This window comes from Lasioglossum baleicum, chromosome 6 (assembly GCF_051020765.1).
Source record: "Lasioglossum baleicum chromosome 6, iyLasBale1, whole genome shotgun sequence".
NCBI classification, from domain to species: domain Eukaryota; kingdom Metazoa; phylum Arthropoda; class Insecta; order Hymenoptera; family Halictidae; genus Lasioglossum; species Lasioglossum baleicum.
In genome coordinates, this window is record NC_134934.1 from 9,335,609 (window position 1) to 9,362,398 (window position 26,790).

General features: G+C 37.7%; 3 protein-coding genes and 1 non-coding gene across 9 annotated transcripts; 2 read left to right on the forward strand and 2 right to left on the reverse strand.

Annotated features, from left to right (window-relative positions):
- Window positions 1-35: 35 nt before the first annotated feature.
- On the reverse strand, window positions 36-6,190 carry Inx2 (innexin 2). The gene is made up of 2 exons (XM_076426368.1): window positions 5,704-6,190; window positions 36-5,606 (listed from the first exon to the last, which is right to left on the reverse strand). The coding sequence occupies exon 2, from the start codon at window positions 5,408-5,410 to the stop codon at window positions 4,334-4,336; it is 1,077 nt and encodes a 358-aa protein (XP_076282483.1). The 5' UTR covers window positions 5,411-5,606; window positions 5,704-6,190; the 3' UTR covers window positions 36-4,333.
- A 162-nt stretch (window positions 6,191-6,352) lies between these two features.
- On the forward strand, window positions 6,353-22,845 carry Kfase (kynurenine formamidase). 4 transcript variants are annotated; one of them, XM_076426370.1, is made up of 10 exons: window positions 14,887-15,269; window positions 18,976-19,186; window positions 19,268-19,358; window positions 19,979-20,080; window positions 20,146-20,280; window positions 20,356-20,434; window positions 20,536-20,727; window positions 22,153-22,288; window positions 22,369-22,497; window positions 22,707-22,845. In XM_076426370.1, the coding sequence occupies exons 2-10, from the start codon at window positions 19,175-19,177 to the stop codon at window positions 22,722-22,724; spliced, it is 894 nt and encodes a 297-aa protein (XP_076282485.1). In that variant the 5' UTR covers window positions 14,887-15,269; window positions 18,976-19,174; the 3' UTR covers window positions 22,725-22,845. The 4 variants fall into 4 exon arrangements, with proteins under 4 accessions (XP_076282488.1, XP_076282485.1, XP_076282487.1 ...); XM_076426371.1 differs by lacking the exon at window positions 14,887-15,269 and adding an exon at window positions 18,751-18,836; XM_076426373.1 differs by lacking the exons at window positions 14,887-15,269; window positions 18,976-19,186 and adding an exon at window positions 6,353-6,622.
- Trnar-acg (transfer RNA arginine (anticodon ACG)) lies at window positions 10,888-10,960 on the forward strand. The gene has a single exon. It is a non-coding gene; the product is annotated as a tRNA-Arg (tRNA).
- On the reverse strand, window positions 22,762-26,606 carry Daxx (Daxx-like protein). 3 transcript variants are annotated; one of them, XM_076426352.1, is made up of 5 exons: window positions 26,587-26,606; window positions 25,746-25,812; window positions 24,502-25,621; window positions 23,658-24,428; window positions 22,762-23,561 (listed from the first exon to the last, which is right to left on the reverse strand). In XM_076426352.1, the coding sequence occupies exons 1-5, from the start codon at window positions 26,589-26,591 to the stop codon at window positions 22,990-22,992; spliced, it is 2,535 nt and encodes an 844-aa protein (XP_076282467.1). In that variant the 5' UTR covers window positions 26,592-26,606; the 3' UTR covers window positions 22,762-22,989. The 3 variants fall into 3 exon arrangements, with proteins under 3 accessions (XP_076282467.1, XP_076282468.1, XP_076282469.1); XM_076426353.1 differs by lacking the exon at window positions 26,587-26,606 and adding an exon at window positions 26,257-26,481; XM_076426354.1 differs by lacking the exon at window positions 26,587-26,606 and adding an exon at window positions 25,877-26,211.
- Between the last annotated feature and the right edge of the window lie 184 nt (window positions 26,607-26,790).

Below are 26,790 nucleotides of genomic sequence, written 5' to 3' on the forward strand. Positions count from 1 at the left end.
CCAGAAAAGAAGGAAAGCAGATCTGAAAGAAGTGATTGGAACGGTCGATTACTCGCTGACGTTTATTTGTTCAGTTTAACAATAGAACATTCGTACGAAAATATAGGATACTCGGGCAGTATTTGTCAGTCCTCAGAAAGCGTGTTTTAAAGGCGTATGAACGGCCAGCCATACAATATAACGCTGGCTACTGCCTTTCGATAGTTCTTCTCTCTCGCGTAAGCGACTCATATACAATAAACTTGACAATTTCGTTAGCGACGTTCGATCGCGGAAATTACGAATCCCTCATTCGTAAAGAATAGCTAGGAGTATCAACGAGTAAAGAACAGTACATTAATTGATAGAGCAGGAGAATAACGCATAAAATTGTCATTACTAATCGATTATCACTCGTTCGTCCAGCAATTCTCATCTAGCTGGGTCGTTAATATAACTATATATATATATATTTATATATAATAACTCTACACGAAGTGGAGCACAAAAATGAAAAGAACCGAGTATCCTTAGGCTATATGGAAAAACTGTTGAAAGTAAAATCAAACTGTTCGCAATAGGAAAAGCTCAAAAGAAACTAAAAGAACTTACTCAGCTTCGCTTTGCTTCGAACAGCCTTATCAAATCGCACCCCCGCAAGAAACGTGACACGAGTCAAAAAATGGCAATTTTGAGGTTAAGTCGTTGAAAAATATGCGCGAAAATCGTCACATCTCTATCTCGCAATTTATCATACCTATTTGAAGTTTAAAAGAAGCTTAAACTATCTCAATATAGGTTTTACAGAATTCTTTAAGTTGATTTTTCTCAAATGCTGCATTTTTGAGTCGTGTTAATTTTTTTTGCGGGGATGCGACATGACATTGAAGTGATTCATGTGTGTCCATTTGTGTGCTCCGCCCTGCATATGGTATGCATATATTTAATATATATATATATGTTATATATATATATATGTGTATATATATATATATATATATAAAATATATTTATATTTTATATATATGTGTGTATATATATATATCGCATCTAAAGGCGCGAGGAAGCACGTACGTCGTGGCGCGTGCATGGTATGAGTTCGTATGTGTATTAAAATATATGTTGCTCCTAGTCAGCATGGAAATTCATCGGACCGATGCACTAACAGTACACTATCACTATCTACGAATACATAGATTTCGTAGCTCCCATTCATTGGTCGTAATATGCTCGCAGAATCGGCACTTCTAACAATCAGTTACAGTTTTCTGTCTTTCTTTTTCACTCATATTCTCTCTCTCTCTCTCTCTCTCTCTCTCTTGATTTATCTCCGACGGGTTTGCCGTTTCACATGATGGGACTTGGAAATGCACATTTCCACGCGTAAGACACTACAGCTTTTTACGAAACAACTATTCCGTCACGCGAAGGCTTTTGAACAAACACGACGCCCCCCATCAACTCTGTGCAACTTGTTTGACGCCATCTATCATGCGATGGGACGAAAGCTCCTCGGAAAGGATCGGGCCCGCGATTAATAAATACGTATCGGCCACAATTACTAACGGGTGTAACGTTAAAAGACGAAGAAAGAAAACACAAGAGATGAATAATAATAATAAAAACAAATATATTATGCAAAGTGGCTCGTAAAGGATCGAACGGGAACGAAACTCACGTGAAACCGGGATGGAATGAGAGGGGGAAAAATAAAACGCGACAAAGTCGTTGGTGGGGGGGAGGTGTTCAAATTCTATTCACGTGTGGATATGATCCTAAATAACAATACAAAATACAAGAATCACGATGATATGGAGTGTCTCGGTTATACTTGGCAGTCTTACTTTGAGCATGGACTTTTTCTCGCGAATCGTTGCAGATATCTATCTATCTCTATCGTCGGACTGCGAATGTCACGCGCTTGTTCGTGGAATTGTTCGAAACACAATAACACAGAGATGCCCCCGAAAAAGCCGCGATTCAATTGTTGATTTCGCTTGGAATGTTTCTAACGCGTCGAACCCCTTCGGTCAGAGCCGTGCCTGGATCTGTTCCATCTACGTTTTACAAGCCTCATCGAACTATTGGCAAAAGATTTATAAAATCCGAAATATGTGTCGATCGAACAGAGATCTGAACGGACCCAGACAAAGTCTTCCGCGTCGAGGCTGCTAGGGATATTTACTAAAACCTACCGAAAGGTGAAACGTTTGCTAAAAGAATGTATCTAAATATTTTACCCAAACATCTGCAGTCTACTTATATCACTAGGCGCTTTATTGTCTTTTTAGTAGCCGCTGCGCGAACTTTCTCGTCGAATTACATTGCTTACATCGATTACGCAAAACGGCGGGAACGACGCGGGCATCGAGTCCGCAGAGAAATCGGCAAAAATTTTCAACGACGAACAACACTTTTCCTTCTACTTTTTTCTATTTGTATTATATTTCTTGGTCCCTCGACGAAATATTATAATAGACGATCGCTCAGCAAAAACGTCTTCAGAGAATTTAGTGCAGTCTGAACTGTTTACCTGCCTGTCTTTTCCATTTTTATTTTTTTCTCTTGCTCTCAACACTCATTCATTTCACCTCTAACACACGCGCACACATACACACACTTTCTCCCTTTTATTCTCATTTATTTCGTTCTATATATCCGTGTCTATGTATATATATATATAAAATATGTATATATATATATATATGTAAATTTATATTTTCGATTTAATAAGACTGTCTACAATATACAGATGTAATTCCTACGTCTACGATATAAAATGTAACTGGTAAGACAGTGAAATTACGATTCTGGGAGAACGACGAAGTTTCAAAAACAAGGTTATGTTCGTTACTCGATCATCACGAATAACGCAATTGGAAATCTTACAGTAACTAAGTCTACGTGACCGCGTGAAAAACAAGGAGGAATTCTTTTCGAAGCGATCGTTATTTTCAACAAGAACATTTGCAGAAACAATCTGTCCAGACCGGAGCACCTGTTTTCAGTAATATCTTACTTTTATCGTAAAACGTCTAAACACAGTTATTTTGTCTATGGCATACGCGGGGGGATTGGCAGTGTAGATTACAATACAGCTGACGAAGGACAGAACGATCTTTCACGCGAGCAACTCGATAGAAAGAAATCTAAACAATCAAAAAAATCGGCTGGAAAAAAAATTTCTCTTTGTTCTTCGGTGCATGCATACAGCTCGGCGAAAGAGAGGGGCAATGAGTTAGGAGAGGGAGAGAGAGAAAAAAGAACTAACGTCGTCCCCCATTTTATCACATAATCAGAGTCTACGAAGACCTCCAAAGTCAGTTCGGAGGAATTTAATACTAAGCTCTTTCACGAATGTTTCCTCGTCATTGCTGCCTGATGCCTCGACAAACGTATCTGGAGATACCAGCCGGAGAAGGTGTGAAACGTTCCCTTATCTCTCCACTTGTTACCCTCGGATTAAAACGGCTACACGGCCCAACGAAAATGAGTGTCGACCCGCCTGTTATCTCCAGACAAATCGTCGTCGTGCACTTTTTTGGCACTGTCACTCGCCGCGTCCACATCGAATTTCATACTCGCCGGCGAAAGAAGCGAAGGCGTTCTCTCCCCGTTTCTTAACGCGTCGACGATCGATCACCGTTCGCTGGATCGCGGATTCCCATGCAGAATAAAAATGGTCTACATTCATTGCGAGATAGAGAATCTGCGTTTATTTTCTCGATCGTTCCAATCAGACGAATGTAATGTACAAAAACAGGATTTTTAAACGCATCGAATCCGCTATCTAGATAACGGTCGCGTATTCTGCCGTGGCAATCGACGAGTTAACAAACGAACGGAAAAAAAGAATAGATACACACGGATATCTAAAGTAAGAGCATGTCTAATGGTCGCGAGATGGAGGGTGGGGGGTTGGTTCAAAGACCAGAATCCTCCCGCTTAAGATGGCGAGATACGAAAGGGAATGAATGCGTGGCTCGACCAAACAAACAAAAGAAAAGAATGTAAAATAAGTAGAATTTTTTAACGTTCGAATCGGTTCTAGTTGGGCACCCTTCCACAGATCCGCCGAAAGCCGAGCGCGTTCGCGAGCGATCGAGGGGGACTGTGTTCGTCGCGAACGTAAACACGAGAGAACTGGAATAAATTTGTTGTTGCGGAAAGACGACAATGGAATGCTTGCATGCGGCAGTGTCTAGATCGCGGCGGTAGGCGACACAAGCCCCTCGAAGTCGATCGCGATCGTTAGGTTCGGTTGATCGAAGGTAAAGTTTCGGAGAGCAAACAAGCCGGAAAAAGAATTAGAGATGAGAACGAATTGTCGAGGGGGGAGGGGGGGGGCTGGATACTAGACGTGTTGTTTGCCCTGGAACTTTATCGCGAGATCGGCGACTAGCTGCTGGTATACTAACGGATCTATATTCTTGCCGAGCTGATAGAGAACGAACCAGTCGCCGATCTGGCATTTCTCCGCGATCATTTCGATGTGGTCGGACGGCGAGAGACGCGAGCGAGCCCGCAAAAGCACCAGGCGAAGCTTTGGTCCGGCAATGACCGCGGCACGATAGGCCAGCGTCAGCCCGCTCAACACCGATAGAATGATAAACCAGAACCAGAGAAATACGTAGATCTTCTCGTTGACGATGTTCAACGGTAGCACGCATAGGCCGTCGAACTTCTGCACGGTACCGGACGCACCATACTTGTGGAAGGTGCACTTGGTCACCTTCGGGAACACCCGCGACATCGGGTCGGTCCTCTCTTCCGGCTCCATCTCGGTGAACTTGACCACGTCCGATCCGTAGGTGGTGAACTCGCCGTCGAGGAAGAAATCCATGAAATAGATCTGACCGACCACGTTGACGAAGTTTAGCAATTCGCAGAAGAAGAACCGAAACGCGTAGAAGTTCTGCGTGTGGAGATTCCCGACCAGGTAATCGACCAACAGTGTCCTCCTTTCGGTTTTGCAGTCCTCGGTCATGACGGGGCAGTTCAGGTCCAACACCAGCATCTTAATCCTGCCGCCCTCCCAGGTCTTCCAAAGGTAACGCGGCACGTAGAACAGTATCGCCTGGAAGAACAGCGTGAAGCACACCCACTGATAATATTTATGATATTTGACCTCGTCCTCGCCCTCGACGTAAGCCGCGACGCCGGGGTGCACCAGATCCTTGCCGATCGTGCCGACCAGGTTCGGGATCGTGAACGTCGAGTATATCCAACAATAGGTGTCCATCACGTGAAGCGGTATCTCGTCGACGATACAATCTATAGGATCTCCTATGTACTGTCTGGAGGTGACCAGCAACGAAAACGCGATTAATATGATCACGGTGGCTTTGTAGTGCAGCCGGAACACATTGTTGTCGATGCAGACGGCATCGAGCTTCAGCAGCCCCTTCACCGAGCCGAATACGTCAAACATCGTGCAGCTTTAGTTCTTTTTCAATTCCGAAATTACAAGAGCTATATTTTAGAAAATATATATCCAGATTTCGTGGTCGTCGGAGTCGTTGGGGTCGTCGGGTAGAACCGCAGGGTGGCGATGAAGGTATGCGCGACGCGACGCCGCGCGTCAAAAGGCGTCTCTCTCTCTCTCTTTCTCGACCTCCGTACACGCACTAAAACAAAACAGGTACGTTGAGAGACCGGTGATCGAACAATAGGAACGCGACTAAACGTAAATAGTTTTTTTTCTCTTTTATTTTTGATTCACACCTTACACAGATATGCGCTTCCGTCACCGAAATCCTTTCTTTCAAAATTCCGGCGAAACACGTGTGCGTCCCGTTTCGATCGTTCCGCGATCACTGCGCGCGTGAGCACCGCTCTACCGAGAGCAGCAAAGCGTCACCGAGAGCGGTTCTGTCGTAATGGCTGCGTTCAGAAACGTTGTACGACACGAGCACGCGAGGACATGCCGTTCGTTCCACAAGCAACTCGTCGTCCCTTTTCACCACCTCTCGTTCTAGCCTGTTCAACCGTCGCTCGTCCCCTCTCTCTTTCGACCCGCCGCGGCACTCTTCGTCTCGCTCTGACCCACACAGCTCGTACACACAGCTTGCTCGGAGAAACTATACGTTCTGCCTTCTGCTCCACACACCAACAGAACCGAGATTCTATCCCCACTCCACCGCACTGAGAAAAACTCGTCCTCTCTCGCGTCGACTCGCGTCCCTCTACCAAAGACCTAACCCCACTTTCCGTCGCCGGCTACGGATCGCAAAGGCAACTCGGCCCGCTGTCGGCTCTCCTCGTCCACGATCGGGTACCGTCGGTTCAGGTCCCTCCGTTCGGCACGCATGCGTACCCCTCTCACAGATCCCCGATTCTCTGCTTACGTTCGCGAACAATGCTCCACGATTTTCGGCAAATAACCAGCAAATATGTATATGCGTCTCGAATCAAATTTCTCTCTCTCTCTCGAGTCTCGAATTTCGAAATTTTTGCCGGTCACCAGACGGATTTTCTCGTACTTCTCGAACGATTCTTGATGTCTTCGTGGGATTTACCGCTGTATTCCCGGGGATTTCAGATTTTCCGAATTTAACCTTCCCGTTCAACGAGCCGTTTCGCGTTCGTTCGAACGTGTTCGAACGGTCGTGCAGTTCTGACAGGACAACGACTTTTCTGACTGGTAACTATAGTTCATTCTCTCTCTCTCTCTCTCTCTCTTTCTCTATTTTACTTGTATGTAGAAATCGTTCCAGTTCGAGCGATCTGTCATTTTGTGTCACTCAACGTGTGATTACGGAATTTTGAGACTTCCGATGAATTTCTGGCAACGCCATCTTTTATTCCATTCATCCGAAATATTGATCGATGATTCAAAATTTGAATATACGATATACGTACACTGTTAGGTGAATGATACGTAAACACATTTTGACATTTAGGAGACATGTATAGATTTTTTGTTCATACGTCTGTAGATTTATATTGACTGAGAAATTTCATTGAAATCGGTCAACGTTGCAGTAAGCTACAAACGTTTAAAGTTTGTTGTCAGAAAAATTGCAGTTTCTCACGGTTTTCAGCCTGTAACTGAAATAAATCTTATGATTCTTGCATTTTTCAATGCCTCTAGTTTTTTCCCCGCATCTACCGATTTTAAAATAAAATATTCAGAATATGTATGATTAGACAGCGGATCTTTATGCAAAATAAAAATTTCCTACTCGAATTGCAACAAACTGGCGTGAAATAGAAATTTATTTTCTTTCTTAATATGATCAGTAGGTTGAAAATAATGTAACAGTATTTTTAAATTCTTCTAATGTCCTCACTGTTTTAAATTACACCTACTCATTTTTGTCATAAATGCATAAAATCCGCTGTCTATGTACATACAGGGCCGGCCTTCTCTATAAAGGAGCCTGGGTGCAAGAAACCATTTCGGGCCCCAAATTTTTTGTAAAGTAAAAAAAAATTTACAAACACGAACATACAGGGTGAGTCTAAAGAAACAGAACACCTAAATATCTCCGTTACTTTTGGGTTGTACAAAAAAACTTCTTAGGACAAAGTTACCCTGTTTGAAGAGCCACATGTAACGGTGTAAGGGAAATAATTTTCAAGGTCATTTTTTTACAGGATTTCAAGGTCATTGATATTTTTTAATACATCAATCGATGCAGCTGGACATTCGTTATAAAATGTACTAACCCATGTATGTCGAAAAGTTAGTAGTTCAGGAGATATTTCAATTTAAATACCTCTAAAACACCATTACTGTCGTACTAAAACGTTAGCGTTTACTTGCTAGTGTAAACTGAAGAGTTGAAATTGAAAAGTTGACGTTGAAAATGAAATTGAAGATTTGAAATTAACCAATTGAAATTGAAAAATTGAAGTTGAAATTGAAATTGAAAAGTTGACGTTGAAATTGAAAAATTGAAATTGAAATTGAAGAGTTGAAGTTGAAGGGTTGATATTGAAATTGACGTTGAAATTGAAAAATTGAAGTTGAAATTGAAATTGAAAAGTTGACGTTGAAAATGAAATTGAAGATTTGAAATTAACGAATTGAAATTGAAAAATTGACATTGAAATTGAAATTGATGTTAGCGTTTGCTTACTTGTGTAACGTCTTACAATTAGTACGACAGTAATGGTGTTTTAGAGTTATTTAAATTGAAGTATCTCGTGAACTACTAACTTTTCGACATACATAGGTTAGTACTTTTTTATAACGGATGTCCAGTTGCATCGATTGATGTAATTACAAAATACCTCATTCCATTAAAAAAAATATCGGTGACCCTGAAATCTAATGAAAAAAATGACCTCGAAAATTTTTTCCCTTACACCGTTACATGTGGCCCTTCGAACAGTGTAACTTTGCCCTAGGAAGTTTTTTTGTACAACGAAAAGTAACGTAGATATTTAGCTGTTCTGTTTCTTCGGACTCACCTTGTATATTACTAATGAATGTTTATTTAATGCGTGATTTTGTTTTTGCTAATACATTAATTACTTCAGAAAAATTACATTATTTTAGTTCTTGATCGTGTTGGGGCCCTCTCAACCCAGATGGCCGGCCCTGAGTGTAGTAAATTAAGTGCTCCAACCTCGCGAAAAAATCGTACGATCTGATATCACAAAAGTGTCCCAATATTATTGTGGCTCACTGTGCGTTAGTTATACGCATGCTGAAAATTGAAAAGTCTACGTTACGTTTCACATTACAAATGCCAAGCTTGACGTATCATTTTACGTTTGAAATTCGAAACGATTCTAGATTGATATTGCGGTGAGTAGCAATCATCGTCGATAAATAATTGCTACCTCTTATCGATCTTGCTGTTGGTTAATACGGTCGAATCCTTGACCAAAACGTTTAAACTCTTGAACAATTCTTACGTGATCACCACGAATTCTGAAACGCGATATGTCCCCGAGTGTTGGATTACCGAGCAAGTATTACGAGTATGTATCGCGACACATCTGCCAAGCTAGATATATCACGAGCACTGTCATTCAAATCCTTTCCTTAACGCGTCCATTATCAATAGATATTCATCTGACGTTGCATTCTATTTAAAACGACTCGCACCTTAATTTCATTTGGATCGTCTTCTTATCTGCAATCTGGCGATAGATTACTTTGCAGTTCGCTTGAATAGAATCGTCTTCTTTCTTCAGTTACATTCAACGTGAAAAAGATAACGTTTCCGATTTTTTTATTTATATCACGGTACCTTTACAGTGTTACTGCTTACCGTACTTGTTACACACATTTACCTGGAGATTGATTGGACCCGTTTATTGCCTTACGTTATGTGTACGTTTGAGGAAGTATTCCGTAAAAATTTCAAAATCACTGATAAATTAAAACGAGCTTGGTTTTTCAACATTCACGAATATTGAGACAAAGAAACGTGGAAGGTTGACAAATATTGAAGGGGAAATTAGAGAGTTTTTCCTCTGTATTAATTTACTAAAGTTATATAAACTTATCTATATCGTCATTCGACATAATAAAATGTAGTAAATGTTGTTTCATTAGCGTTTTAATGTTCCAACACATAGAAGAACGTAAATTTACGTAAAGATTCGTGAAACAGTTACGACCAAACTCAGTAAATCTGTTTACAGCATGAGTCACGTGGATTGCCTCATTCTATCGCATGAACGATAATGTGCTTTTAAGTTGAAGGTTTGATTCGCTAATTACGAATCTATTAAAGCGAATCATTGTGTAAGAAAAATAGGTATAATTACTCGATACTCATCTCCGCTACCGTGCGGGTACAAACAAGATTGAAATGACTTTTCATTACTATTTTCTATAGCAAACTAAGTCTATTAATTTTTTATAATAGTTAGATTAGAAGATTGCGCCATTAATTGAATAATTAAACCTAACCCGTGAGACCATGAAACAAGCTTTAACATTTTTTTTTACGAAGCTATTATTTCACTTCAGCGGCGGATCTAGGTATGGAATTTATGGACTACAGCTTAGGGCCCCGCTCAGTCAAACTGACCCAAAAAAAAATTGTATTCCAAAACTAAAGAAAAAATAATTTTTTTTTACAAAGCTATTGTTTCACTCCAGCGGCGGATCTAGGTATGGACTTTATGGGCTACAGCTTAGGGCCCCGCTCAGTCAAAGGGTGCCCCTCGCGACCCCCAAAAAATTAAAACAGTTTAAATTTAAAACTTAAGAAAAATAAATTCTACAAAAATTTTTGGTACTCGAATTAATTTAACTGGGTAGGCCCCTAAATAGTATTAGCCCAGGGCTCCAACATCAACGGTTCGTCGTTGATTGTCCACCTTGAAAAAAAGATAAAAGATTTCTCGAAAACTAAAAAAATCGTCTATGGGTAACTGAAGCGCAAGAAGGTTACCATTTGTTGGACAGTGTTATTAAATCGATAAGGGGGAGCAGCACCGACCGACCTAGTCTTCGTTTCCATTATATTAGCTGATAAGGAAACATCGGAGACTGATACACTCTGATTTTGATAAAAGTTTGCATAAATATTTATCAGACGTATCTGAGAAGATAGCTGTAATTCGTACGTGCCCGTTTTTCATTTTGAGGGAGATATCAACCCTTCTATCCGAACCTGCCTTTCCATGTAAATACATACATACATGTTTATAAGTCGTAAACAACAGAAGATATCAAAAAATGGTTTAAAGAAAAGTTATACCGTTTCTTGGGACCTATAATGCAGCGTGCACATTTGTTTGAGAAAATCATTCCTTTTGGAAAATTGAATTGAAAAATGATTTTTGAGAAAACATTTACACGCCGCTTTATTTTTCGCTGTATATGTGTTGTATTAATGCCTACTTTTTGTTGTTGTTGTCCCCTATTTAGCTGTTAAACGTATAGTCACCGTATGTGTAACTGTCTCATAGAATGTTAGAAAATACTACCCCTAGCTCGGTCCTGTGGCGCAACGGATAACGCGTCTGACTACGGATCAGAAGATTCCAGGTTCGAATCCTGGCAGGATCGTGAACAATTTTTTTCGAAAATTTTTCCAATTCGTTGAATAATGTTATTGCTTACACATGATTCTGACCGGAAAATTGACGATAATTGTTAACCCGCCGGATATATTAGAAAAATAGTGACTTACTCATTCCCTACTACATAATCCATGGTTTGACTTTTTTAATTTGTTGATTTCTATTTATGCAAAATAAAAGGTTCGTGCATCAGTTACAAGACACGCGAGTTACATGAAAATTTGTATCAGTCACGGATAATATTAATTAACATAATATAAATATTACGACTATATTCATACCCTTAAAGTTTTTTAATCTTTCCACTGTTTTAAATCGCACCTACTCACTTTTGCCATAAATTCATCAAATCCGGAGTTTAGCATTACTCATTGGACTGCGAATGTTTATGCATTTATGGTTTATAACGATTTTTAAAAAATTAGAAATTATAAAATTTGCTATTCCCACTAGAAATGAGATTTTATGTGGTTCCGCTTCCTTCAAATTTGTCTAGGAAAATAAATGTGTTACATATCTTTATGCATTTATGGTTTATATATAAAATCGTATAAAAATTATATATAAGATCGTTGTAACGATTTTCAAAAAATCTGAAATTCTAAAATGTGCTGTTCCCACTGGAAATGAGATTTTATGTGGTTCCGCTTTCTTCAAATTTGTCTAGGAAAATTGAAAATTCCATAAATGTGTTACATAAAGCGGCTTAAAAGCGTGGAACAGTTATGATAAGAGAAGTGTACAAAAGCAATCGTTGCAGTTGCAACTATCGATTCCATTGCGTTCGAGTATCCGTATCTAGCTAGAATCGGATTAGTAGCGTATCTACTATTACACTTGGCATTTCCAGTACTGTAGTTATTGTGAAGAAAAGACGCTGACTAACACTGTCGCTTACTCACGTTTCTCGTGAGAAACATATTCACAGCACCGGTATGCGTACCTTTAGGGATTGTTCACACCGTTCGAAGACAAGACCGAACAGGTAGAAGCAAACAGGTTCGACAGCCAGGATATTTCGTCCAACGAAAATAGTAAGACCATACTCTCTTGCGAGTGTGTCCACTCCGGAGGATCTGAAGAACCAATAGAAAAATCTTCTCCGTTCTGAGCTTCGGGTGACTCAGGCTCCCAGTTCGGCAGGCATACTTCCTTCGGAATTTCTTCTTTTTCCGTGAAAAATATTTTTACATTTTCTGTGTTCAACAGAAAAGCGTAATTAATGTTTTCATATTAAACTCCAGTTTGGTTACATTTCTATTGAAAAGTTGCTTGGACTTTTCAAGTTCGGTTTCGGTCAAGCTCAGGCTCCCAGTTCGGCAGGCATACTTTCTTCGGAATTTCTTCTTTTTCCGTGAAAAATATCTTTCTTTGTTAAACAGAAAAGCGTAATTAAAGTCTTCATTTTAAACTCCACTTTTGATTACACTTATATTGAAAAGTTGCTTGGACTTTTCAAGTTCGTTTTACTTGTAAACACAGTTTTTATCTACAGACACATTAAAATAATTACTAGCGCAAATTTCTTCATTGGCGGTTCACATGGTATCTGCTTCCCAGTTTATCTAAAGTAAAAATTCCATTGAGGAATATAAGAATATAGTACAGCTGATAACTATACATACATTTACAGTAAGGAGCATAACTGATTCCACACACTTTAAATCAGAATAACTTTTCTATGAATGGATCAAACGACTTCAATTTCTCTGTAAGGCTAGAAGAATTAGTTTAGTAAATGTTGTGTGAAAAATATGTTGAAAAAATGCATTTGGACGGAATTGTGGAAAACGATAGTAAAAATTGTTTTTTACTACTTTTTTAGCTGGGCCAATAACGAAAATTCAAAAGATGCGTCTGGTCAACCGGTATAAATTATATACGCTCTGAAAATTTCATCGAAATTGGTTAATTGGTTTGCGAATTATAAACGATCAAAAGTCGTAATTTGTCGTGTACCATAAAGTGGCAAGTTTTACCATTTTTGATCGTTTATAATTCGCAAACCAATTAACCAATTTCAATGAAATTTTCAGAGCGTATATAATTTACACCAGTTGACAAAACATATTTTTTAAATTTTCGTTATTGAGCCAGCTAAAAAAGTTGTAAAAATCAATTTTTAGTATTATTTTTCACAACTCCGACCAAATGCATTTTTATTCAAGTTATTTATTAGACGTCATTTACTAAACTAATTCTTCTAGCCTTACAGAGAAATTGAAGTCGTTTGGTCCATTCATATAAAAGTTATTCCGATTTAAAGTGTGTGGAATCAATTATGATCAGATTTGATGGATTTATAAAAAAAATTCATGTAAATTCACCCATTCTTTTCCGACTGATTCAAATGCTCAAACTAAGAGATTCATTTTTATTTAATCTTTGTTTCTTGGAATAGATTCAGAAAGTTCTGATTTCGTAATATACAGAGTGGGTCACTGAACTGTACCACCTGAATTTACTCGTAGCCTATACACGTTGCATCCAAAAATGTTCCAAACAAAAGTCGTTAGACATAAACCGGTATGTACAATATAATAATTAGTTTTGAGGGACCTCTACAAGCCTCCCTCTGACAGGCTAAATTTTGTAAACCATTTCCAGAGAACGCAAAAATAGGACATCAAGTAGTGACGTGCACTAGGTTTATCTTTTATCTAGGGATCCCTCAGAAGTAGTGCTTCTCTTGTTTTCTGGAAATTCTTTCTTGTTTCTCGGAAATTCAAGCCAGCCCCTTAAGGCTTAATTAAGGGACCGATACGGTTCGGCTCAAGAGGCGTAGGTGAACGCAGGTCGAAATTTTCCCACCGAAACAGTCGGCCTTCCTGGGAAAAGTTCGAGTTAAAGGTACGGATGGCTTCTGGCAACACTTTCTCTAGCACCGGCTATTTGGCCAGCTGAAAGATCGAAGGTTTAAACTTGGTTTAAACGGGGTTGGGAAAGGAATGCGAATACGCGTGGGAATCTCTCTCTTTCTTTCTCTTTCTCGCGAGATTAAATAGTAATGCGTTTCACGCCTACCATGCAGGATGACTCGATAGAAAATCGCCGACCATCTGTGGGGGAATCATTGTGCTATTAATAGCGGCGATATTCGAGTGCGCGATCCTGAATTTTGCCGAGGGCAGTACGTATATAAAAGGATACGTATTTAATGCCGGTGGTAACTAATTGGAGGCGAGCGTAGTCGGTGGGTCAAATAAATTAACCCAGTATGCACTCTGGAAACCGGTTGCGAGATGCGTAAACTGAGAAGGGCCATCAAGGCGAGCGTCGGGATGTTCGCGTAGAAAAACACGGCGAAATCGGCAAAATCTCGTCCGGTCCTGCAGCCGGGTACCGAGTCGTTGCTGTTTCATTAGCGGTGTAATTGAGTCTTTAGTTCTTTGGACGTCCATGCGGAAACCACCGTAGAAACAGGCCGAGTGATCATCCGTCAACCCTCGGATAGCAATGCCCGAGCGTTATTTGACCCGGCTCACAGTGGGCGAGAAACCGATCTTTTTGGACAAAAATCTGCCGACAACTCAGTTTTTCATCGATTTAATTGGAATTTTTTAAAAAAATGTTCGTGAAGGACTATACTTTGATGACGTGCCGCGCGAAAATCGTTAACTGTCACAAGAAATCAAGAATCCTTATCTACAAAACCCAATAACTCCGATACTTCATCCGCCTATACCATTTTGCATGTCCCAGCTGAGTTGCCGACACACTTCTTAACCCTAAACCCTAAACCGCACAATTTTAAACTGTTAAAAAATTTTATTAATATTTATCCATGGTGTAAACGACCTCCATCAGTTCATAACAATTTTTATTTTGCATAAAGATCCGCAAATTTGATTATTACGATACCGATAGGATAGATGGAATGGAAAAGTAGTATTTCTATTACAGGCGAAATTTTGCTTTTCATAGAGTTTTGTTCCGCTACTGTAGCTGGTGTGGATGGTCCGCAGTAAAACGTTGCGCGTGGTTGATGGCCTCCGCTCGAATTTGACTCCGGATTGCACGATTTCTGTGGAAGAAATCTCCGTTGAACCGACGACGAATTTTTGACTGGGGAAAGGTTCTTCTTACCTGTGGTCTGCGGGTAGGCGTCGACGTGGCACGATACTCGATACATCAGCTGCTACGGGGGCTTACCTGTGACTTCTCCATAGAGAGAATGGTGAGCGTTACGGAAGAGTGGGGCCAAAAGGAAGGGACCGGTTTTTCTGGTTTTCAATCTCTCCGACCCTTGTAGCCTATTCTCGCTATACGTTCTCCGTGAACATGCAATAGCCTCTGTAAGTATATTTTTAACAGATATATTTCACCTTTTGCTTCGCGTTCGGAGCCTGACTTCACCTTGTCCGCCTTTATTTCGATCGACTCGTAAAAATTTCCTTCAGACGTTCAGTAACCCTACCAAAAGCGAAGAACAGGCTCCACACGAGCCAACTATGTAGTTCTCAAATATTACAAATATGCCGATTCACTCGACTAAATTATATTTACAAGAAAAATTATTTGTTATCGTTTGTCTTCTCGATGCATTGGCTACAGGTCGAACGGAACTGTTCAAATTTTCAATTACTAATGAAGTACAGTCGGTGTACAAAGTAAAAATAAATTTTTCAAAATTGGACTCGGCAGCTGGAGTTTTTTTGAGACGTCAGAAGCGTTAGTTTACTAGCTAATGTGTAAATAATTTTTTTTTAAATTGTTATTGGTCGCAATTACGAAGGGAACAGTAAAGTCCTCGATTTAAACATTTTTTTAAAAATGTATTTTGTAAATCTAAGTAAGTTATATATGTATATGTACGAAGTTTTATTGAAATTGGTTGACGGATAAAAAAGCTATGAGCATTGAAGATGTAAAAATGTTTGGATTTTCGGTTTGCGATTCATTTAAATCGCAGATTCTCACGATTTTTGCTATTTTCAATCAATTATATTTCGTAACATCCTTGATCGATTTCGATGAAACTCTGTACAAGTGTATAACTTACTTAGACCTACCAAAAAGGCGCCTTCTAAATTTTCATTACAGGTACAGATAAAAAAATTTAAAAATCGTGACATTTACTATTTCCTTTGCAATTGCGACCAATAACAATTTTAAAAAAAAACATTATTTAGCTAGTAAACTAATCCTTGTAACGTCTGAAAAGAAACTGAAGCTGTTGGGTCTAATCTTGAAAAAGTAATTCGTTTTTTTAATGTGTACGAATATACTTTGTACACGGACTGTAACTTTAATTTTGTGCCAGGATAAATGTTATGTATATAAAACGCAATGGATCAAATGGAACGTTTGTTTCATATATATTTTTTTGTGTAAACAAAGAACTTCCACTTCCACTGAAATTTCATGAACTATTTTCATAAAATGTTTGCTATTAACTAACATTTTATTACCAAAACAAGTTTTACTATTCAAACGTTTTAGTAATTATTCTATTCAATTCATTAATCAATCATTAATCTATTTAATCCCCTCTCCTCCCGTAAAATTTTCATAAAATATTAAATTTCTATCGAATCGTTTGTCCTATTCATTTTTAAATTTCCAAAATTTGTTCGAATTGTTTCGTTACAAATGCTTTTACGGTTGGTTCGCGATTCAAGTTACCTAGTTTACCAGGTTGAAAGAACCCATCCCAGGGTTAATTGTTTACAGAAACATTCAAAGTACAGTATCGTTGAACGATTATACAGCTTTGCATAACCATAGTTACGTAACTTTGCACGTTGTGTATCTGTAACGGCAATATGGTGCTTTAACTGTTGATAATATGAGCATTACGATTCGCCTAGGATAATAAAGGTTCGTACGCGCAGAAACAAAATTATCTAAGCCTTGATAAACAGATTCGGCATAGATATACAGTAAGCAGCATAACTGAGTCCACACACTTTAAATCAGAACAACTTTTTTATGAATGGACCAAACGACTTCAATTTCTCTGTAAGGCTGGAAGAATTAGTTTAGTAACTGATGTGTAAAAAATATGTTGAGAAAATGCATTTGGTCGGAATTGTGAAAAACAATAGTAAAAATTGATTTTTACAACTTTTTTAGCTGGGCCAATAACGAGAATTCAGAAGATGCGTCTGGTCAACTGGTATAAATTATATACGCTCTGAAAATTTCATTGAAATCGGTTAATTGGTTTGCGAATTATAAACGATCAAAAGTGGTAATTTCTAGTGTACCATAAAGTGGCAAGTTTTACCATTTTTGATCGTTTATAATTCGTAAACCAATTAACCAATTTCAATGAAATTTTCGGAGCGTATACGTATAATTTATACCAGTTGACAAAACACATTTTTTAAATTTTCGTTATTGGGCCAGCTAAAAAAGTTGTAAAAATCAATGTTTAGTATTGTTTTTCACAATTCCGACCAAATGCATTTTATGAACTTATTTATTAGACGTCATTTACTAAACTAATTCTTCTAGCCTTACAGAGAAATTGAAGTCGTTTGGTCCATTCATATAAAAGTTATTCTGATTTAAAGTGTGTGGAATCAGTTATGCTCCTTACTGTACATAACTGTTCTTACTCGGGTGCTCATTGGCTCTATTTGATTAAATTCGGTTATTATATGTATACATGGAACGATAATAAGCCCATATTAGCATACAATTATTAATCTGTGCGAATTAGTAAACTATATATATTTGTCAATAAACATTTCATTAACGTTGTCTCTCGGCAGAACACATTGAAGCAAACAAGGCTATTTTATAAACATTTTTCCTAGATTGTTTTAGTTTCGAGTTACGAAATTTGTTTTCATTAAAATTACTAATATAAACTGATCCAAGTGTTATAATAAGTTACCTTGGACTTTAATATATGTATATAGACATCGACGAGGTCACATGATGAGTAAAAACATTTTAGATAAGCGATTAAAGTTTCCAATAAAAATTAAAGAGAGATAGAGAGTCGAAACGTTGCGATTCGCGCAAGTCGCGAACTACAGTCCCCCTTCCTTTTTCAATCGTTATCCTTTTCTACGTTCGTCGTAACTACAAAAAAAGTAGTCCCACTATACTACAACTGTCGCTTGGCAGACACGCGAATGCGACAGTTACGGAGATATTATACCGGGTATTTCACTTAACTTGACCACCTTAAATATCTTTGTTGTTTTTAAAGATACGTCAAATGTCTGAGGAACAAAGTTGAATGGTAAAATGGAGCTCATACGATACCAAAAAAATTGTTGTTTTTATGTAATTTTTTTTGGAGATATGAAGGCTACCTTCATTTTTTTAAGTGGAATGACATAAGTTTTTTGCAAAATTGCTAGATTTATTAATTGATCGAAACGGTAGCGTCGAAAGCATCATTAAATTAGATATTGAACATTTACGATCGATAATTAATTATCCCAATTGGGATTATTTTTTCCAATATGTTACTCTTGAAACTAGTGTTGTATAAAGCTCGAGTCTTCGAATCTCCAGAGCTCAGTCTTAAAGACTTCTTCTAAATCTTCTTCTATAGAAACTTAGTCTTTAAGACTGAGCTCTGAAGCTTCGAAGACTCGAGCTTTATACAACACTACTTGAAACCATATAAAACTTTCATATATCAAATTTATATTAAGTTCCCGTGTAACTGATATATATATATATATATATATATATGGCACATTTAGCTGAATCACTGCATGCAACAACCTTACATATCTCTATATAAACATATCGATAGTCTTTATGTGCCAATTCATTCTGTGAAACAAGTAAATTTACTGACACGTAATCTCGTTGCAATAAGAAAAAATGTCTGGCTGCGTGAGGGAGTGTCGAGAACCTCCGCGGACTTACTTACTTAGTCGCGTGCGCTGAAGGTACGTAACAGTGGCTCGATCTAGCTCAGAAATACTCGGGAAATGTCATTGAATTTAATTACACGATCCATGGAAAACGGGGACAATTTAAGGTAAACGAGTCGTATACTTGCCATTAGTATTGCTTTGAACTTCCCAGGTGGAAATCCTGCAGACAAGTTTCAAAGTGTTCCGGAGTTTCGCAAAAGCTGCAACGTTGAATCGGAGATATGTGATTGGACAGTGATAGTATCGCGTGAACAATTGCGTCTAAATAACTAGAACAGAAATCACGCTTGCAAAAGCTTTAAATTTTACAGACGTTGTCTATAAACTTGTGGCGACTGTATCGATCGAAGATGTCTATCTCGGTGCGTGCATATTAGTCATCCATTCGTTAAAATCTTCGCTATTTTCAGAAATTCAAAAATGATCTATGAGGATCTTTGCAGGATCACGAGGTGAGATATACGCCAAGCAGATGGAACAAGAGATTCAGGCCTGAGGAGATATTGATGCACTACTACAAATTCGCTACAACAGGTAAACAGAACAGGTGGAAATAGAAATGTGTAAAACGAAAAATAAAAATCTGACCATCGAGCACACTGAGAGGTACCATCAGATTTTTACTCGTATTTCACTGTATATTCGAACATATTTCTAACGTTTGTTCAGCTTTAGTCTTTATTCAAAATCTTTCATCCGGGTGGAACGTTTCTCACCACCTTTTATAATCTAAACAATGTATCCGAACAAAAACCTTACTTCTATTATGATTAGAAATACAACATATATACTTATGCAGAATTATATACAGAGATTTTGCAACAAACATAACATGATACAAAGATGATCGAATTGAAGCGAAATTGGACGAAATTCAAAATCTTGCGTAATACTGTGTATCACCAAATTATAAAAATTATTCTAATTATTTTAATCGTATGTGGTCTGCTTTCCGAAGTACCCTCCTCTCGGAAAAACAAACCGTAAGGATATTTCTTTCAAAATGACCATGGTATCTCCCACAACTGCTTACAGCTTTAGTTACAAAATAGTACAATACAATTCCCATTTTTCGACGTAGATAGACTAACGTCGGCGATATGAAATTGTTTCGAATGATAAATTAAACTTCTAAAGGTAACAATTTGTTACAGTTACGAAGAAGGCGCGCAGTACCGTAAATTGCGAACTGGATATTCCATACGGGAACTCCGATTCTGCTAAATACGACGTATATGGAACTGATTTACCCAAAGGTGCGTAAACGCAGTTTCTCTCAGTTTCCATTGTTTCATTTTCTAATACGTTATGCTCACTTCAGATGCTCCAATATTCGTATACATCCACGGCGGATACTGGCAGGAAGGTAGCAGAGATGTGGCAACATTCGCAGTACCCGTTTTCGTCGCTCGAGGAATCAAAGTTATAACTGTTGGCTACGATTTATGTCCTCGTGGTAATTCCATATTCCTTGCTCATTGTTTTGCAGTTATGTAATAATACAACTAATAGATACAATCGTTTATTTTAGTCAGGCTCGGAGACATAGTATCAGAAGTAAAAGTGGCAATCGAGAAGATATTAAAATTAGCTTCAAACGACGGAGCCAGGTGTGTCACAGACTGGTTATTTGATAAAACATAAGTCTCGGAGGCTTAACTAAATATCAACGTGTATAGATCTCTAATTTATAAACAAATTATATGTTTAGTTGCGTTTGGGTGGCTGGCCACAGTGCAGGCGCACATTTGGCAGCGAGTCTTTTATTTGACGAGTCATGGTTGGATAGAATGACGAAACAAGGATACATGAATCTGTTGAAAGGCCTCGTCTTAATAGGAGGAATTTATGATTTGAATCCTTTGGTCAATACGACTATCAACGACAACTTAAACCTTACGAAGTAAGCTTCTCGTTGATCCTGTGAATTCTACATGAATGCAACGTCCATGGCTTATCTCAAAAGCAAGAAATTTTTCTCCAAATGTTATCATTAACACTAGATCTACCAAGGGGGGTCAAAATGACCTGCTCCTGGTTTGTTTTCTTTTTAGAAATATCAAAACTATAGATGTTTTTCTGAGAAATTGTTTTTTTGAACTTCTCCATCGAAGTACATATTTAAAGAAAACTGTTACGAAATCTAAATAAATGCAACTCTGTCAGTATTACAAGGCTGTGTATGCCAATTGCGTTTAGTGCTCGGTAGTTCCAGTGTTCAAATCAACCCCAGAACTACACAGATGCTTTTATAAAAATAGATGCATAATATACAGTAGCGGACAGAAGTTTAAGACCGCTCTAAAGAAGACGATAACTTCTTTAATATTGTACTATACGATTCGAACTTTTTTGGGAAGCTAGAGCAATTAGTTCACTAAAGGATGTGAAAAGAAATTTTTTCAAAAATTGCAATTGATCGGAATTGTTGGAAAAATACTAAAAGTTGAATTTTTAACTTCTTTATGTGGGCCTATATTGAAAATTTAGAAAATACTTTTTGTAGATCTGTGTCAATTAAAGATATTCTGAAAATTTCGTCGAAATCGGTCGACGTTGCAATGAGCTACAAACGTTTGAAGATGGTAAAAATGGTTTAAAGATGGTTAAAAATTCAACTTTTAGTATTTTTCCAACAATTCCGATCAATTGCAATTTTTGAAAAAATTTCTTTTCACATCCTTTAATAAACTAATTGCTTTAGCTTCCCAAAAAAGTTCAAATCGTATAGTACAATATTAAAAAAGTTATCGTCTTCTTTAGAGCGGTCTTAAACTTTCGTACACTACTGTAAATATATTTATGAGATATTCTATTACTGTATTCCATTTTCATTTTAACATTTCTAAAATTTTTATTAACGAAAGATCAAGGTTCGCTACAATCTAGGGTGTCAAATAAATCATGATGTATGTGTATATATAGCTAGGGTTAATTATAATTGCATGTAATACCTTTTTCGAGTACACGTTCTGAAATTACAAACACAAACATTTACACTCGCTATAATGATTCTGCCATTTTTTATATTGCATCTCTGTTTTGGCCAAAACTTTTAATATTCATGATTGAATATTAAAAGTTTGGGTCAAATTGGACTGCAATGCTTATTTACTGTTGAAGATTTTCATGGAGTAATTCCCAGAGACTGAAATCATACAAAAATTTGCTTACTTCACAAAAGGGCCTATCAGATCCTGCATAATATAGAATCCTCATTGTTCTTTTTATAAAACCTTTTTTTATATGCATGAAATTCGCAGACTAACAAATACTCTTGAGACAAACCATGTTACATTCAAATTATTATTGAAATGTATTATTCCAGAGATGAAATTGCGGCATATAGTTTCACCAGTCTCGACACTTCAAAGAACAAATCCATTAATGGATTGAAAGTTATTGTGACTGATGGAGAATGCGATAGTCCAGAGTTTATAGATGAATCACGCAAATGTGTTCAGGTATTTCGTTAGCGATGTTCTCTATACCTATTCATTTCATAGAAAGACATTTTGTTCATGTTTCTTTCTTTTTATTCTAGAAACTCGTCACGATGGTGGACGACATCCAGTATCTGTTGCTTCGCGAACACATCGATCACTTCGACATTGTGGAAAAACTTACGGAGCCAGAATTTCTTCTAACAAAAATCATACTGGCTAACATGTTTTGCGCATAACAAGTTGTTGTATTGATATATATATATATATATAAATTAACAGTGGCGCACCCAGGATGTAATCTTGGGGGGGGGGGGCGAGTTGAACCCAGCCCTAGGTTTTGCGTGATGACCTTTTTTTTAGCCAAAATATCTATTAACGGTACCCAGGGCTATTTTTTTCTTGGTGGGGGACGTGGTCCCCTGGTTCCCCCCCTGGGTGCGCCACTGTAAATTAAGATACATTATCGACCATACGGAAATCATGCATCGGTATTCATGAAAAATTTATTAAGTGTAACATATCCTTGTACTTGTACAGTTTCTTCTGTTCATAAATTACAAAATTACCGTAGAAAATTATTAAGTTTACCTAATTGTAGTCCATTTGGTAATCTGTCGTTAGTGAATGGTTTTCGTGTAACAATGATCTAAATGAATCACGTTGCGTTTCTGTTTTAGATACGTGTGCTCTGATACAGACGTATCCTTTCTCTGTAGTTGCTAGGTAGTTTGGTCGTGTTGAACAACTGCCGACGTCTTTTTAGGTTGAATTTGTACATTCTTTTCACTGTTCTGTCTTACTTGAAGTTTCAAAACGGCGTTTTGCGTTTTATTGACGGGTTGTCCTGTGGGTGGTTTGGCTGCGATCAGTATCACTTGTCCGTTTTGTAATCTCACTGCGCCGGTTGAATTTGCGACTTGGGGGTTGAATACTCTGTAATATTTGGAGAGGTCTTGCGCTTTAACTATGCTTGAACCTGCTAGCTTCGTCCCACTTGCCGCAGCTACTGCTGGTCTTAATATCACCTTTAATTTATCTTGCATATGTGATAACATTTTCGGTTCGGTTCTAGTATTCGCACAACTGATGTTTTCATCCGATATGTCCAACGTGAGATCTACAAAACTGTTGTCCTTTTGCAATTTCTTCTCCGCCCTTGACTCCTTCCCTTTCTCAGATCCGTCTTTCCACGTAGTCGGATGTTTCGCAAATGAACGCACTCGTAGCAATGGCTTTTCCTGCTCTAGCGGTTTACTATCCATCGATTCTTCGGTTATATTAGCTTCGTCCTCTACAACATACATAGATTATAAAACCTAATTGTTTCCTTTATTTTCTTTGTCAAATTATTTCGCTCTCATTGATATTAGGATGTGGTAACACTAACCTTTTGTTCTATCAACTGGGACATCTACCTTCACAGATACTTCATCAACCGAGCAGTTGGGCAACGCTGTTCCATTATTTCCTTCTGTTGCTTCCGATTCAAATGTATCTGTACAGATAGAAATATTTGCAACGTCTTTCAATTTTCTATCGGCGATCGTGTCTTTCAATTTATCCTCATTCGTTCGACAAGCGCCATCCACATCTACTATATCAGAATTTTTAATAACGTGTTTCACAATCTTCTTGCATAGTTTGTTGTCATCTTCATCTATTTTGTTTTCCTCTTCCTTCTTCCCTTGCTCCGCTATCTGCTCCTCCTTCTCTTTCTCCTCCTCCTCCTTTTTCTCCTCCTCCTCCTCTTCCTCCTCCTCCTCCTCTTCCTCCTCCTCATCTACATCGCTCTCTGAACTACTTTTATTTTTGTCTGTACTTAAACTTCCATCTGCCATGCTAATATTATCATCTTCATCGTTGTTATTATCTCCTTCCTCGTTCTCTATGTCCTCCTCTTCATCCTCTTCACTTGATGACGTGTTAGCGTCCATTAAACCGCTTCTAACATTTTCTTGTTTCTTTACGTACTCTTCGAACAAACATGTCAAACGTTGTTCACCTAGCCTTTTGTTCTGTGCCAATTTCTGAGCCAGCTCAGCATCCTTCAAAGCTGGATCTTCTTCTTTTTCCTCAAGGAACAAGGAAAATGTATCCCAGTAATCGTTCCGACGAGAACGTTGTATATATTCTCCCAACTCAATGAATGCCTTCTTAGCTGTAAAATAAATACAATTGCAACTGGACAAAAATCCAACATTATAGTTCTAATAAATAATTCATCAATTTACCGATACGTTGCTGTTGTTTAGTGTCCAATCCTAAATTATTTAAGGTGTTACACCTCTCGACACAATCCAGAATGTCTCTGTAATCTGGGAAAATCACTGCGTTCGTGAATGTGCCGATTTTTTTCAGCTCATGCAACTTAGATAATTTAGAGTTGATAAAGTTTGTAATAGCATGGTCTACAATTACAATTCCAGTTGTGCTCAAGTGTTTCGGCCTCAGGTATTGTCGTCCCGCATCTTTATTCTCACCGGTGTACTGACAATACTTATTATAAAGTTCCACCATTCGATGCTTGTATCTTTCTAAACTAATATAACTGCTATTATCTTCGTCGTCGAAGTTTATTTCTGATTCTTCTAGCTTTTTTATATGCCTGTCACATTTCTTCATGGTCTTTAGTATTAATTTAATTTTTTCCCTTGTAGCTTTATCCGTCGATATATTTTCTTCGTTTGTAACATTCCTTTCGTTTATACCTGCATCGCCAACATTATTTCTATGTGCATTGGTAGAACTAGATAACTCAGAACTGTTGCTATGCAGTTTCCGTGATAGTAATGTTGATTTGCCGTTACACCTGCTCTTCATTTCGCTCATCACTTCCAATATGTGCGTAAACAACTGATTGTTACTGTTCATAATGTCATTTCTTTTCTCGTTTATAAAATCAATAAAAGTTTTTGAATTAGTATAGTTTAGGTCTAGTTTCTCGTATCGTCTTTTTAATTTGTTAATAATAACTTTCATTTCGTCCGAGTGATCCTTTTGTAAGCATAAACTAATAAACATCGGAAATATATCCTGTTCCATGGGTGAGAACGGTTTACTCTCTTTAATCACTAATTTTGGTTTTAATACAACTGTTTCTGTGCTGTCATCTCCACTCGCCGGTCCACTAGACGAAGAACCCTCCTCCGCGTCAGGTTCTTTAACATTCTTCTCTTCTCGTAACACTTTTGGTTGACTTTTAAAAATATTATCACCGATTTCAGACGCTTTCCTTTTCTGTCCGCAGACTGGTATTTCTCCGCTTTCGTGTGAAGCAGTTTCTGTCTTTATGGAAGTGATACAATTATTTTTAAGTTGTTTGATAACAGGTTGCCTTCCATTCGATGCAACCTATAATAATAATAATTGAAACACACTTTCTTCGAGGAACAAGAAAACTTTACTTTATAAATACTCGGGAATTGACAAGTTACAAAGTTTAACAACATATTAAAACATTTTAAGTCGCACAAACCTGTCCTGTATCTTCATCATCCGATGAAATACAGATGACCTCACTATCTTTCTCCATATTTGTTATCCTAAATGCAACGAACAAGTTAAATTATTTACATTATAAATTATACTTCGTCACAACGTATTTACACTTTAATATTTATTCTGCCATCAAACCCCGGCTTAGTTACATCACAATCGTGTTGTCAAAATTTGCGATTTCATATTCACGCATTCATATTTGTTTAAAAATAATACTTATTTTCTTTGTTACACATTACTGTATTTGTAGGTTACAAGATATAAGCTCAATATAAGCTGTAAAGTTAGCCAGATATATACACACAACAATTTGTTCTTATACTGGTTACATTGGTGGGAATTTTGTTTAGAAAACAGAATACAAAAACAGCTGTAGATAATACTGGATAATACTTTAAAGAAACGACTACTTATCTTATTGTATTGGAAAGGCCTATTCATAAAGATACACAATTAACAAATAATATTAATAACTACAGAAACTTTACCTATATTATTTGCTGCATATAGTCCATAGCAAATATTGTATGTAACTGTTAAATTACAAAACACTCTTGAATCAATCCATATGAAGAGAAGTTAATTTATAATAGATGAAGTTATAAAATAAAGGTAAACTGTGTATAGACCTATATAATGTAATCTCTGAATGCAAAATTTATGTCAACTGTAATCAGACGCACATAAGTTTTACTATCTGTTATCTCTATCTTATCTACAATTTATTTGAGATATAAAAATCTTTATATATGTATATGTAGAATGTAGATCAATGTAGATGTATTTCGGTTTCTCGTCAATAGGAATTTTGTTGTTACCTCATTTGGTTGGCACCAGAGCACCAGAGTCGTTAGATCAGTGATGCCAGATGCGGGGAGTCACGGTGAAATGATGTACCCCCTCCAACCCCCTCTCTGATGACGGGGAATTAGTAGGGCGAATGGGAGACACGTTGCACGTGCGCGATGGGGACCGTGGAGTGTGCGCCAGCGCACGGTGCTGGAATGGAATAGTGGAAGGGA

Bases quoted from the DNA above. Each gene is read 5' to 3' on its own strand.
- Inx2 (XM_076426368.1), bottom strand. From the start codon at position 5,410: ATGTTTGACGTATTCGGCTCGGTGAAGGGGCTGCTGAAGCTCGATGCC.
- Daxx (XM_076426352.1), bottom strand. The intron at 25,622-25,745 runs GTTTGTGCGACT...TTATTATTATAG, and splicing joins ATGATGAAGATACAGGACAG to GTTGCATCGAATGGAAGGCA. The intron at 23,562-23,657 runs GTTAGTGTTACC...TGTATGTTGTAG, and splicing joins CCCAGTTGATAGAACAAAAG to AGGACGAAGCTAATATAACC.
- Kfase (XM_076426370.1), top strand. The intron at 20,281-20,355 runs GTAATTCCATAT...CGTTTATTTTAG, and splicing joins CTACGATTTATGTCCTCGTG to TCAGGCTCGGAGACATAGTA. The intron at 20,435-20,535 runs GTGTGTCACAGA...TTATATGTTTAG, and splicing joins GCTTCAAACGACGGAGCCAG to TTGCGTTTGGGTGGCTGGCC.